The sequence below is a fragment of the Chrysoperla carnea genome, chromosome 5 (assembly GCF_905475395.1).
Source record: "Chrysoperla carnea chromosome 5, inChrCarn1.1, whole genome shotgun sequence".
Taxonomy (NCBI): Eukaryota; Metazoa; Arthropoda; class Insecta; order Neuroptera; family Chrysopidae; genus Chrysoperla; species Chrysoperla carnea.
Window position 1 is genome coordinate 16014827 of NC_058341.1, and position 14532 is coordinate 16029358.

At 29.6% G+C, this 14532-nt stretch overlaps 1 protein-coding gene across 1 annotated transcript in view; it reads left to right on the plus strand.

Annotated features, from left to right (window-relative positions):
• LOC123300561 (relaxin receptor 2) overlaps positions 1 to 14532 on the plus strand; it is a 70802-nt gene that overhangs the window by 24151 nt on the left and 32119 nt on the right. The window contains exons 2-6 of the mRNA XM_044883147.1: positions 7211 to 7366; positions 9805 to 9885; positions 9959 to 10073; positions 10131 to 10202; positions 12315 to 12386. Of these exons, the coding sequence (XP_044739082.1) occupies positions 7211 to 7366; positions 9805 to 9885; positions 9959 to 10073; positions 10131 to 10202; positions 12315 to 12386 (496 nt within the window). The remainder of the gene's footprint in view (positions 1 to 7210; positions 7367 to 9804; positions 9886 to 9958; positions 10074 to 10130; positions 10203 to 12314; positions 12387 to 14532) is intronic.

Below are 14532 nucleotides of genomic sequence, written 5' to 3' on the forward strand. Positions count from 1 at the left end.
TAAAATAAGAGAACATAAATTGTGAAAGAAATGTATGTTTTTTTTTAAACCGAAAAAACAAAATTGATAATCGGTGGTTCAAATTAAGCGGAATGTGATCAATAACTTGCTTGTGTATGTCGGAATGTACGTCAAATTACTGGAATTACTATTTGAACTCATTTACATTCAAATAATGTTCTTAAATGTTTTCTATGTAATTTAACAATGTTTAAGTTGTTAAAAATACAATTTAAAATTCATTTGAAAATGCAATTGATATAATTTTCTTAAAAGCTTTTTTTAAATAATTTTCTTAAATGTATATTAATGGTAAAAATAATGAGGAAAAAATTGATGGATTTTTTTATAAGAAGTTGGACTAAAAAATACCCGCTGTGTCCGTCTAATTAAGGATGTATGAGCACGGTAGTGGGGGCACAAACTTAAAAAAATGTATATTTAAATTTTGTTGGTGAACTTTGTTATAACTTGACAATATAAGACCAAATTAGGAATCCAATTTTTCGATATCCGGCTCGTACTACCTTAATCAGAAAGCTATTTGTCTGGTTTTTGGAGATCATAGTCACCACGACATGTTATGAAATCAATTTTTTTATATGAAAATACCTAGTATGGGGAAACGAAAAAAGAGAGTAAGTAAGTAACCATGATAGGTATGCGGTTCATAATAAAATGTATGTACGTAAAAAAAAATTCTTAACGCAGGAGCTGCGTTAGTTAAGAGAAATCCCGCAAAGATTAAAAAAATAACACGTTTTTCTTAAAATTAAAATTGCATTTTTATTTTCCAAGAATTTTTTTTCGAAAATTAAGAGTCTTAAGAAAAAATTACAAAAGTACTTTTTTGCTTAAAACTGATCAAAAAATATTTTTTACTTTGAAAAAAATCAAACTTTTGTACTTTGCGCACACCCATACTTCTTGTTTATTGGTCGATTTTTCTAATTAACGAACCTGACCTTTCAAATAACATATCCCTTCTTGATACTAAATTTTATTCAAATCGGATTTAAATTGCGATCGCTAGAGAGATTATAGACACATAAACGTATTCGTTGTGTGCGCAGAGACAATAAAATCGATGCCAAAGCTTAGAGTGAAAAATTTTGGCGATAAACGAAGCTGTTATGACTAATTTACAGTTCTTTACATGTTAATCTTATAGAAAATGTCAAATTAAAATTATTGAAAAACACAAATTAATTAAACCTAATGCATTAAAAATTGTGAAAATAAGAAATCAAATTGCACAAATATTATTTTTCAAATGTTAATTATCATAATTATTTATTTAAATTTGTGAGACAATAATATTAAATTTTTCTATAATTAAAGTAGTGTATCGTTACCATGGAAACGCCTCCAATAAAACTCACGTTTGGTGCGAATAGATATATATATATATATATATATATATATATATATATATATATATATATATATATATAAATTTTTACGATGGTCATTTTTGACATCTATTAGGTAAGATCGATGAATATTTAAAGAAATTTTTTCAAAATTCCTTCATCAATACAAAATCAATAGCTCCATTTATGTCGGCAATTCGATAATAATATTATTAGAACAGATTCTACATGTTCATATAAATAAATAGATGAATGCATGTATTACAAGTAAAGTTTTATTATATACGTTTTTCTATATGTAACTGTCAGCTTTTCAATTTATTCAAATATAAGGAACGACAAACAAAAACCACTGTAACCTCACTGTACGACTGTATTAACAGTATAGTCAGCTGAATGGAAACCGATGCCGGTTTTGATATATTCGAAGAAATCTAAATTAAATTTTCTTTAACGTCCATGTCTGCTTATGTGTGGATATTTATTAATTAAAAACATAATCAACTAGTCAATAGTAATTATATTTAAATTTATCATTTGCAGTTTTTCCTCGAAAAAAGTTTTATTTAAAACAGAGTAGGTATGGGAGAGAAGTGTACGATTTTGAAAATAAAATAGCATAAACTTTTCAAAATTATCTCTTTATCACCTTAAAATTCTTAAAAAAGCATTTAAGAAAATTAAAAGACTTGTAGGGCGATTTTCCAAAAATGTTGTTCCAACATAAGATGATGAAAAAATGAACAGGAAATAAAAACATCTTGATTGAAGTTTGAAGTCCACTTTTTAGGGGTAATTGGTTACTGTCGTAACTTTTTTTTCGTCTACATTCATGAAGTTATAACAAAATTGATCGTCAAAGTTAAAAATAAAACATAAATAGTTTTACAGTGCGGTCAAAATCGTACACTTTCTGTCTAATCCATAAATTATAAAATTTCCTGAATGATTTATTTAAACATGTTTTTTTCCGTACTAAATTTTCTAGGACAGCGTCTTGAAAGAATCATCAAGTATATAAGAATTATCGCCCGGATTCTAACATAGTGAGCGATGGGCTGCTATTGGGTTTACTTGAAATAAAATAAATGTATATTTGAATAAAATATCCCACAGATTATAATACTTAAAGAAGTAAACAGAAATTTCATATGTAAATAAGAAATTTGTATACATATATTTTGAGCTTATAGTTCAAATGTAAATTTGAAATGTATGCATGAAATGAAATATTTTGAGCTTACGAGATTAGAAGAATCTATTACAATTTACAATAACAGTACCTGTTAATTATTAAAGTTATATATGCTGGATTATTCAATCGAAATGGTAAATATGATTTCCATTAAATATTAAGAATGAACGAGGGGCAATTTTGGAAAACAGACAATTTTTATGGTATATTATGTTATAACTTGTTTAACCACAAGTCTAAACTAGCCTTGGCGCGCGTACTACTTTAAGTACGAAGTTGGATCTAAACTCACTTAATCGATTTTGTGCCCACTGAATCGATTTTTAGTTAAGGGTATGGTTAGGGTCGACTTCAAAGCTCATTTGCTAGCAAGAAAATTATTACTGGAGTTGGTTCAATTTTTTAAACTAAATTTTAAAATGGAAGTTACATATTGATAACATATATGTAAAATCCCAAAGACGTTTTTTTTATTATTTTCCATACATGTAAAATTTGGATGTGATACGCATAAAATTATTTTTAGTAAACACATCGCATACACATTCATTCACATTCATGCAAATATTTTGTATGGGGAATTTTTGTACCTAGGATTAAAATTTACAATTTATACCAAGAGCCAAGCCTACCAAATTTGGGTAGTAAATTGGACTTGTGGCATTAGTAAATACCAACAGAGTAGTCAGTAAACACTAACTCTTCGCTTAATTGAATTTCCGGAAATGGGGGCTTTGGGAGCTATGCCATCTTTAATATAACTAAAAATTCATTGTTTCAATAATATCTGACGTCTTCAAACTACCATTGGTTTCTATAGTTTGAATAGCTTTTAGATTACCCCAGAAGTTTCTTGGAATGAGTTCTAATTTTACTGACCATACACAATAGACAAAAAATTGGTTGAAACATGTACAAAAAATAACTTCCTTATCAACTGAAATAGCAGAGAAAACTGTTCCAAGAAGATTTGGGTGGTGGCTTTAGTAGTTGCGTATCGTTAAATATAACAAAATAATTGATAAACAGATGGATTTTAAAGGAAATTATTTCAAATTCCTTAAAAATAGTTAGTTTTTGTTGTTTTTGTTCAAATTCCATAATAATGAACAAATTCTAAAGAGTGGTTATAAAGGCAATTTTTTAAGAGGGTCAAATCTTTGAGTTGGCAACACAATTTCGTTTGATAATCGATTTGACAGAAGACAGATGCTTTGAACAAATTTAAATATATATATTTTTTCAATTTTGATGGTTAATTATGTTATTACTTGACAATATAAGACGAAAAGTAAGAGTAAAATTTTTCGATATTTGGAGTAATTTTCAAAATATCGTAATCGATTTGACAGAAGACAGATGCTTTGTGTCTAGTTCTGATGCTTTGTGTTTCTTTATGATAAACAAACTAACTCCAGAACAACTCTTGCAAATTGTTGTAATTTTTTTATGAAATCTTAACAGGCCTCCGAGATAGTGAGATCTGACCCCATTAGATAATTTTTTTGGGGGATATGTCACTTATCTACGCTGGTAAACACGTTGAACACTTGGAATACAATATTCGGTGAGTTATTGGGGATATAAGACTGCAATTACTCCAAAAATTCCAGACCGAAATCATATTCAAACATAAATGGTATAAAATTATCTTTTCAATTAAGTTAGTTTCATTAATATTAAAAGTATTTTGATTAGTTTTATTTTAATGTTACCTGGTTAATCATTTTTTCGGTTGCTTGCAATGTTTTGAAAAAAAATTGCAAGGTGATCCATGGTACAACACTCTACCTACTATGTAAAATGAAAATTCATGCAGTAGAATGCTAATGATTTTTCATGATTTTATAATATGACTTAAATTGTATGTACAAAATTATATATAATTTTCAAACCTTGTATGTATGTATAGTATCTCACACCCTCGAATACTGTGTCTATTTACGCTTCTTTCGTCTTTCCATTACCTCGACTGTCAGAAAACGTGACAGTTTTTGATATTTGTATATTTGAATAGAGATTCATTTATATAATTTTCTAGAACAGCGTCTGCTCAAAATCCTGTGTCTCAAAGATTTTCAGTAAATTATAAAACCTTGAAACCAGAAAATTTGCATACATATACAAATAATTAAAACTAAAAAAGGTATGCATATCAAATATAATGTGGAAGCGATGAGAAAATCAATGGAGTAAATACGGATGAAAATTATTCCAGTACGCTTGAAATGTTTTTCTTTTAGAGGCTGACTCATTTTTCGGGCTAGAAACTGCTTTAAATGAAAGAACTTATGCTGATGGGTAAAGCAACTATTATTTTTTCAACAGGTTTTATTTAGTTTAAAATAATATTTACATTTCAATAAAATCTGAAGGCTTCAAAAAAATATGGTATGAAAACTGTTCTTTTTTTTAATGGAAATTATTGATTTTCCGTAAAAATTTGATTATTTTTTTGAATTTGTGTGTAGGAGAAAAAAGCTTTACTTTTTTTTCACCTCATCTTATAAAATAAACATATTTTCTTTTTATCGTATTCCCATGACTACAATTACAACTACACGATATAAAAATTCGATTATACCTCTCATGAAATCATATTATAATTCGTTATTGCAATGATCCTATAAAAAATTATTTTATTTAACGAAAACATATGTCGAAAATAATTCAACGGTGAAGAAATTGTTTAAAATAGTGGAAAAAAATTCGATTTCGAAGGGCACATTTAACATATCTGATCTCTTGAACTTATAAGCATTCAAGGACTGTTACAAGTGAAAATAAATTCAGTGATTAAGTTAAAAATAATATTTTTATTAAATTCTGAAAGTTTGCGATTACGTTACATCAACGAAGTACAAAAGACGAAGTAGGTACTAGATGTTACAATAGTCCTAAATCCAAATGGTTTCGACAAGTTTCAATAGTAGCTTCAATGAAAACCCCCACTTAAAAAGTTTGTAATCTATATTTGTACATTAAAAGCATTAGATTCAAATGAGAAGACATTTTCTCAGATCGAAAATTATATTTTTAGATTTTTCAAATAAGGTTCGCCAATCCATTCTGTATCAAAATATAACTTTAAAAAAATACCGAATAAATTCGATTTAAAAAATTTATGACCACTATAAATACTTTTAAAGAACGTATTTGAAATAATTTTGGGGTTTATTTTCGCCTGTATGATTGTAAATAATTTCCTTTTCGAATAAATAAATATGGAAAATATAATATTTATTACCCCTTTAAAATCATAACATTTCAATTTTATTCATAAGTTTTCATTGGAATATATCAACTCTAGTGGCTCAAAACCATAAAATATTATACATAACGGGGGGGATATGCTAGTCTGTAAGTGGATGCGATATGATGAATGAGAGAGAAGACTGTCAGTTAGTTCTTATGTGTCCTTGTCATATTCATATGTCATAATCATATGATGCATAGAGATTTTGTGTAATCTAAGCAATATCTAGCCAATGACATATAGATTAGACAAGGACACATAGGAACTAACTGGCAGTCTTTTTGTTCATTCATCATATCGCAAATTTTGGGTCATGGTGTTCTCTATGTACAATATTCTACGGGTAAACCGTAGTGGCACTGAGTATTCTATCAAAACAAAGTGGCATTGAGCAAAAGAGTGTAGATATGAGTGCACAAATATATACAGTGGAACTTGGTTAAGTGATACCTGGATGAGTAAGAAACCTCCATAACTGGAACTCATGCTGAGATCCCAACACTTTGGCACTGAATTACTTCTGTTAGTGGGACGAAGGAAGCCTCTATATTTGGGTTTCTTTCTTTCGATTTTATCGATAAAGTTACCTCTATAATTGAGACAGCGAGTGAATTTTATATGCATTAACCTCTGTTACTGAGAACTTAGATAACATCGTTTTCTGGAATTTTGAGCCTCCTCAATGACCCTTAATTTTAGTTTTGCTTTACTATCATATGGATGTTTATTTGAAAAATGCCGAAACGAAGGCTCAAATCGTTATCAATGAAAAATATAAAATTATGAAAGTGGGAAAGCTCTATGTAGAATAATTCAGAATTAAGATAAAATTTAATCACAATGTTCTGAAGGACAATGAAAACTAAAACGTGTACGTTTGTCAGAATATTCTGAACTTGAACAGGGTTTGCTACTTCGTAACAAAAAAAGTTCCGGTTAGTGGCCCGATGATTAAAAAAAGAATCCCTTTAGTTTAAAAAAAGAAACCCTCTGTAAATGAGACAGATATTTATTTACACGTGGATATCTAAGAGACTGGGTAAGAGGAATACCTCTTTAAGTGAGACAAACATGCAGGTCCCTAGATGTCTCATTTAACCAGGTTACACCGTATATCTCTTCGCAATGTCACTTTTGTTTGATAGAACTCTACTCCCCTTTATCTAGGGAAAATAGAAGCTAGGGACAAAACAACTAAATCATTAAAAATAACAAATGTTTTTAATTTAAAATAAAAGATAAAAAGTTCTTAAATTTATTTTGTCCGTGAAGATCAATGAATAGAAATTTACCATTTCAAGATGATTTCATAAGATACCCGTGAAATTAGTTTCTAATACAATCACGAAATACAATTATACCGTTTTTTTTTTGTTTTTGTTTCAGACTTTACAATTCTCATTCTAATTAGTCACATATACACAATAAATGCATGTGAAATTGGATATTTTCGTTGTAACAGTACAGATATTTGTGTGGCACAACGGAAAAATTGTGACACACAACAAGATTGCCCAGATGGCAGTGATGAATGGAATTGTGGTAAGTATAGATAGACAATAAGTAAATATGTAAATATTGATTGAAATAATAATTTAATATTCATAAATAAACATTTGTATATGTAATTTATTTATGTTTATTTAAACTATTAAAAACAGATTATATTTTATCATATGTGGACAGAGTGTATCAGGCGATATTTTGGAACAGTAGAAATATAGTAATCCAAGTCACATTTTAATGTTTGTGTGAAAATAAAAACAATTCGTTTTGAAATTAAGAACAAAAAATAATGATTTAATCTGGTTAATAATAGGTCTGTTAATAAAGATGAAATAAATTCCGTTCGCGGTATGCCAAGGATGGCGGATTCGATTCCCGCCATCACAACAAAAATTAATTTAATTAATAGTTGTATAATGGGCTGATGTAGTGCATGGTATATGCATGAAGAAAGTGTACTCTGCCTCCGAAAATAATTGAGGAGCTGATAAATGAAATTGTCAGTGGAAAAGGTGGTTAAACACATATATGGTATCACCACGGGCTCTATAGCCTAAGTGTGTACTCCATGGGCAGCCAATATAACCTAACCTAACCTAACTGGTTAATATTTATAAAAATATTTCCTGGCATGTTCAAATAATGGGGAAACAATATTCTAATAAATTATAAAACGACATTCCATTATTCGTTTTGTACTTGGATCAGTGTGATTCTATTATCGCCAACTCTCTTGTAGAACTTTTAAACTGGCTCAACATACTATTCTTAAATGTAGACAAAATGTTGGTTGCTCGAAAAGCATGAATATTTGTTGACCGAATTACGTCGGTTACCTATAAATATTTGAATTATTTTCGTTATCAAAATCTCTTGGAAATCATAACAAGATGGCAATCATAGCTTCCATCATCTGTGTAGTTTATCTGCCCATCGATCGATTTCATTTTTTAATCATGGTTAAAGAGATAATTTTATATTCTTTCAAATGAGGTATCACAAGGTAGGGAAGCCATCTGAAATTTCAAAGTTGGGGTGGGTGAGGGTGAAGGTCTGAAACCTAAAATCCTCTAGGTTCCATTTTTGAACTTCCCCGTCGATATCTAAATCGACGTGTTTTCACTCAAAATAATAATCAAATTAGATCAAGAGTTATTAACGCTGGATACCTATCATCTTTTGTGTAGTCTTCCTCAAGAACGAATCGATCGATTTTATTTTTTTAATCATGTTTGAATAGAGAATTTTATGTTTTTTCAAATGATGTATAACAAGGTAGGGGGTGCTATTTGAAATTTCAAAGTTGAGGTGGCTAGGGGTCAAGGGATGAAACTTAAACTACTCTTTGTATTATTCTTGAACTTTCTCAACGATATCTAAATCGACGTGTTTTCACTCAGAACAAAAATCACATCAGATCAAGAGTTATTAAAGGTGGATACTTTTGAAATTAATACACTGTAGGTATATATATAGTTTAATTAAAGTTATGCAATAGTTATAACAGGATTATAATTGTCCATGTAAGTGATTATATTATTGTAAATAAATCCTTGCATCCGCCTACCTGTCTTAATGATGAAGTAGAGAAGTAAACGTTATGCGAAATAATTACTGACGCAGCAGTAGAGCTTTCATAAAATGTTTGACATTATACAAGCAATAACACAAAATGTTAAATAGAGGAGTTCGAATATTCGAATATGTTTACAAATTTTAAAGCACTGCTGTAAAAGATTAATGATGGTGCTCGAAATATTAAATTAACATCGAAAATATTAATTATAAATTATCTTATATCTTTCACGACCATAAACTTGAGGTTTGACGTCATATGACCTTGATTTTGTTTTTAAAATTATTCTATTCCACAATTTTGAATTCATAAAGCTATACTCTTGTATATATCTCTATTTGCATGAAATGGTTTTTACAGTAAGTCGGATTTGAATTGCTGAAAACGAATATCGCGACAGAATCGGACACCAGGGAGCTGATGCTCTAGGCACAAGGTCCCTAGCGACCCTAAAAATTCCCGAGTTACGAGTTTGGACCTATTATATAACGAATTTTGCGTAGACTGCAGGAAACAACAAAGATACCGTTTACCCTGGGCATCAAGTACCTCGAAGATCAATTTTGAAACGATATTTATGACCCCAAAAACTCCCGTGTAACAAGTTTGAATTCATTTTCATCACTATTTACTGAATTGTGAATTTAGTATATTAACGGTTAATTTGAATTGCAATTATAAAAAGCAATTTAAATTATTGCAAGTTGCATATTTTTAATTTTTTTAAAATCAATTTAGATCACAAAATTTCCATTTATCTGAAGTTCGAGAAAAAACGATTATCTTCCAGAACGCATAATCTCTAAGTACGATGTGGGAGCACACATAATGTTAACAAATTTTGGAATATCTCTGTACATTTTCAACATAACTTTTTTTTTAAATTTTGAATTTATAGGGGACAGATACTTGGATCAATTTTGGGATCATTATTATCGAAAACGTCCTGGAGCTGAAAATGATGTTCAACGTAAATGTGGTAAGATTATTATGTCTATGGTGATAAAATACACGACTTTGCGTAGGTACTATAAAGAAATTTTTTATTTCAGAATGGAATTATACAGGGCAAGTTTGTTCATGTAAAGCCTCGGATATTTTATGCCAAAATTTAGGTTTAACATCAATCCCTTTGGATCTATCTCCAGATTCCAATATTGATTTGCTGTGAGTAATAAGTCCAGAATCGTTAAATATGTCTTAATGTTATGTGAATTTTTGTAGGGATTTAACAGGAAATATATTTAGAATGGTAACACCGTCCTTGATGTCAACTGTGCGCAGTGCTAAAAATCTGTAAGTATGAAAAATTATTTGTCAAGTGTGATAGAATTTAGAAAGGGATTCGTAGAGCTCAAATAAAAATGGAATTAAGTTAAATTTAAAAGTTATTAAAAGTTCAATGTTCCATATAGTTTTTGAGTTATCATGTGCATGGTAAGACGAGCAGATGAAAGATCATCGGACAGATAAAAATTATAAATCACAGAAAGTTGAAGAAGTGATCGTAGTAAACCTTCCCTGATAATGCTACAATTAAAAGAAATGCATTACATGCATCATTACTTGAACTATTTTTATTGTCAAAATATCCAGCCCCTTAAAAGAGATACATCCACCAATCAGAAAGCTTCTAAATCTTGAAAAAGGGTGATAAATAAACTTTTATACAAGCTCAAAAAATCCTGGATCGATTTGTGCTGTCTTTAAGGATTTAATAGCGACTGACATATTTTACTGAAGTAGTTTAGAACCGTTAACGCATTTTCGACGAAAATGCTCATTTTCCCGAAATTTTAAGAACATCATACGCTATGAGTTTAAACAAAATTAAATTTGGGTGTTAAATCTGGTCAAATTTTGAACCATAAAACGGAATCCTTTTGTAATATATATGAAATAACAAATTTCGTTATAATTCGGTTACGTTAAAATACACGTTGATCTGAACATTTATTTCATTTCAAAAACATAAAAAGAGAAATATGTAATCTTGATAATTTATCACGTTTTCTATGCTTGTTGGAGCAAGCTTGGTCGTTCTGTTGATGGCGCAACTTGCTTATTTGACATAAAATATAATTGTAGAAGTAAAAATTCATTTATTTTATTCCCGTTAGTAGATTACTGTACAATATGTTTTTCGAATAATGTACATTTTTACTCAAAAATAAATGAAATAAATTCTGTACCTTACATGTAAGCGGTTGTAGCTCCAATGATTAGCCATATATTAAATGAATATCATACTTATCTTAAACTCATTCATTTTACTTCAAAAATGATATTTGCTCAATTCGAGCAAAAAACGAATAAAAATATGGTGGAAGCATTGGGTACATAGAAATTGGTGGCAAATAAACTTTGTTCAAAGTATGGAATTACGCCTCCACTAATTTGACCGTTCACGAATATAAGAAATATAATAGGGAGTCCATAAATAATGAAGAAAAAATTCCATTCTCTTTACCGTTTTGTGCAGTTGATAGGTACGTTTGGTAAGGGAGCATCTATAAATTACGGGGCTCGGTCAAGAGAAGTAAGAAATTAGTTCAAAAGATACACTGAGCTACGCCAGGAGATGGTGGTAATAAATTCAAGTCTTTTATATTTTATGAACGCCCTGTTCTTACAATACCGTAATGCAAGTGTTACAGAAAATAAAAAATTATTTTTTGACTTGATAGAAAAACTACGTTCCATCCGAGGGAGGGGGATCATAGTAAAGGTTTTAGCTGGCTAGATGGAGAGAGAGGAGGATTCCAAAGAGGCGGGACTTGAACCATGTATTTTTCAACCCTTTCGTTATTAGCAAATTGCTTGTTATTTTATTCACGGCTTGTAGCTTTTACACATTTGATGCTTGAAATAGCTTCTTAAGTTTTTCTTCTAGACAATACTATAAATAAACTTCTGGTCTGGATTAAATACCGGCAGTCGGTATTGGTAAAATCACTATAAATTTTAAAGAAAACACCAATAGAATTACTAGACGATTGAAAGATAATATTTATTAGACAAATCATTCATACGTTTGAACAGTATTGTCATAAATTTCTATAGTTTCTTGATATTAATCTTTTTATCCAATGCTTGCTGAAATACAGTTTAAGTCTGTTATCGTAGTCCAATTTTAAGATAACGGTTGTCGTATGGAAAAATGATGTTCCCAATACAGTCTAGACTGAAAACTATAAAGCCACAATGGAAATTTTTTGATTGGTTCAAAACTTTTCATTCAAACAGTACACCATATACAAACATGCATGGTCTAATATAACATATTACATCTAATTCTGCTCGTAATACCTATATTTGTGTACAAGATTTCCTCTATTGTTTTAAGGTTTAATTATTTTTTGTATTTTTTATTTTCTTTAAATAAATATTTTTTTATTTTATTTACAGTGTATTACGGCATTGTTCTATAGAAAACATCTACCCTGGAGCGTTTCATTATGTAAGCGGTTTACAAACGCTGTAAGTATATTATTTACCGGTGCAATTAAAATAAACCATAGTTACACAGGTGTATATTGATTCTAAGATTATACCGTCCACAGGTGAATTTTAATTCGAATTTAATTTATATTTTATCGTATAAAACTGGTATCGTCAAGGAAAATTGATTTGAAGGATGGATTTTGAATATTTCTTTTCCTATTGAAATTACAGGCAGGAATTCGGTTGCTTTACAAGCGCGTATCTCGCGTTAATTATTGCAAAATACAATTTTCTGACTTATCTATAGAGCTTTCTCCTACATAATGAGTGTTTTAGAGATTCATAGCTTAAAATGAGAATCGAGAGGTGTAGTGGGACACCCGGTAGGAAATATATTCCTTTCGTTTTATATATTTTAGTTTCCTAGGTAACCTAGATGTCGGTTTTTGGTGCCATTAATGTTTGAATTTGATTTCGGTCACGTGGACGAACTTTCCTGCGTTTTTTACACTCGTTACTCTGGCCTGAGTTAATTCATTATGAAATAACAAACCAAACTAAACACAAATCAACTATCTGCTGTCAAATCGATTATCAAAAAAATAGTGTTAGCAACTCAAAAATGTGAACTTCTAAAAAACACACCCTTTACATGTAATAAGCTTTATAGGTCGTACGTAACCCTTGGTGTAGAAGCTAAACACATACTAACTAATAATTTATTTATTTATTCATACAGGCTTCATAGAAAATGATCAACTAACGTATATTTTAATAACATTCTGTAAAATCTAATAATTTTGATATATTCATTATTTTTGCATCACTTTAATCTAATTCTACCTCAAAAACCAATTTTACTTTGACAATTTATTTTTTCAAAAATGCATATTTTTTCTGCTATAGTACTTGCATTTGTTGATGAAATTATTATGTTTTTTATAGTATGTTTTACTGTTCTAGTAATATATTCTTTGATGGCAAATCAAATAATATGTCACTCGAATGTGGCTTGTAGGATCTATAGAGAAGATCTTTTTATAGAATTGTTTTATATAAATATTATATTTTATTTAAAATAAATTAAAGCGAGAAATTTCTAGGAAACTCTTTCTTTTCAAGTATGAAATAAATAGTAAAAGATTTTCTACTGATTCCATCTTTACAATTTGCAAAGATCGAATACCTATACGCAATGTATAGGTATTCGAAATGCACAGATCAAATATAAAAGCTGTAAGATGTCGTTTTCGAGAAATTTCCTAAAATAAACAACAATTTTCAGATACAAAACTCCTAACTTCTCGAGTTTTATTTCGTTTTGGTTTTTTACCTGTCATGTTTTCAATCACACCATTTAGATACCTTTTAGGCACGCTTATGCGTTTTATGATTCCTCTATTCACTAAAAAAATAAATTAAAACTTACAAGTGAAAACAAACACTTGACTGAGTTAATTGTTGAAATACCATGTATAGAAAAGGTTGAATATCAGTGCTTGCATTATTTTTTATAAATTAGAAAAATTAACACAATTATGGCTGCCTTTCGGCCGCCATTTATTAGGTTTTCGAAAATTTTCGTAAGTTATTTCTAGAATTTTTTGTTTTTCGAGAATGTTTCACAAGACCACTAGTTAAAGCTAATTGCAAATTTTCAACTGCTTATCCATTATAGTTTTGGTAGAGATGGACACCAAAGTTTTATCCTAATTTACGCCCTCGCGGGTAGGCAATGATGTTTACGAAAAAATTGTTTATTTTTTTTAAGAAACATTTTTTACATTCCAACTTTTGTTATATCTCTAACAGTTTACAAGATGGGTCTTAAAGATCCAAGACCCAATCGATCTATATAGGCTATGTTGCTCATTTACAAACTCGACCTAATTTTTTACGTCATAAGCAGGCTATAAAAATTTCTTTTTGTTATTTATAGTTAGACGACAGACAGTCAGACAGCCGACCGACTCTTTGGATGATTTTGTGAACACCTACCTATACCAAAAATTTGTTCGTAGCATCAATATTTCTTAGCGTTACAAACTTGGGACTAAACTTAGTATACCCTGATATATTCCATATAAACATGGTATATAAAAACATTTATTAAGACATTTTTCTTGAGAGTAGGGTTTTTTTTTGCTCCCGGTACAAGTGTACTAGATAACTGGTATTAAAA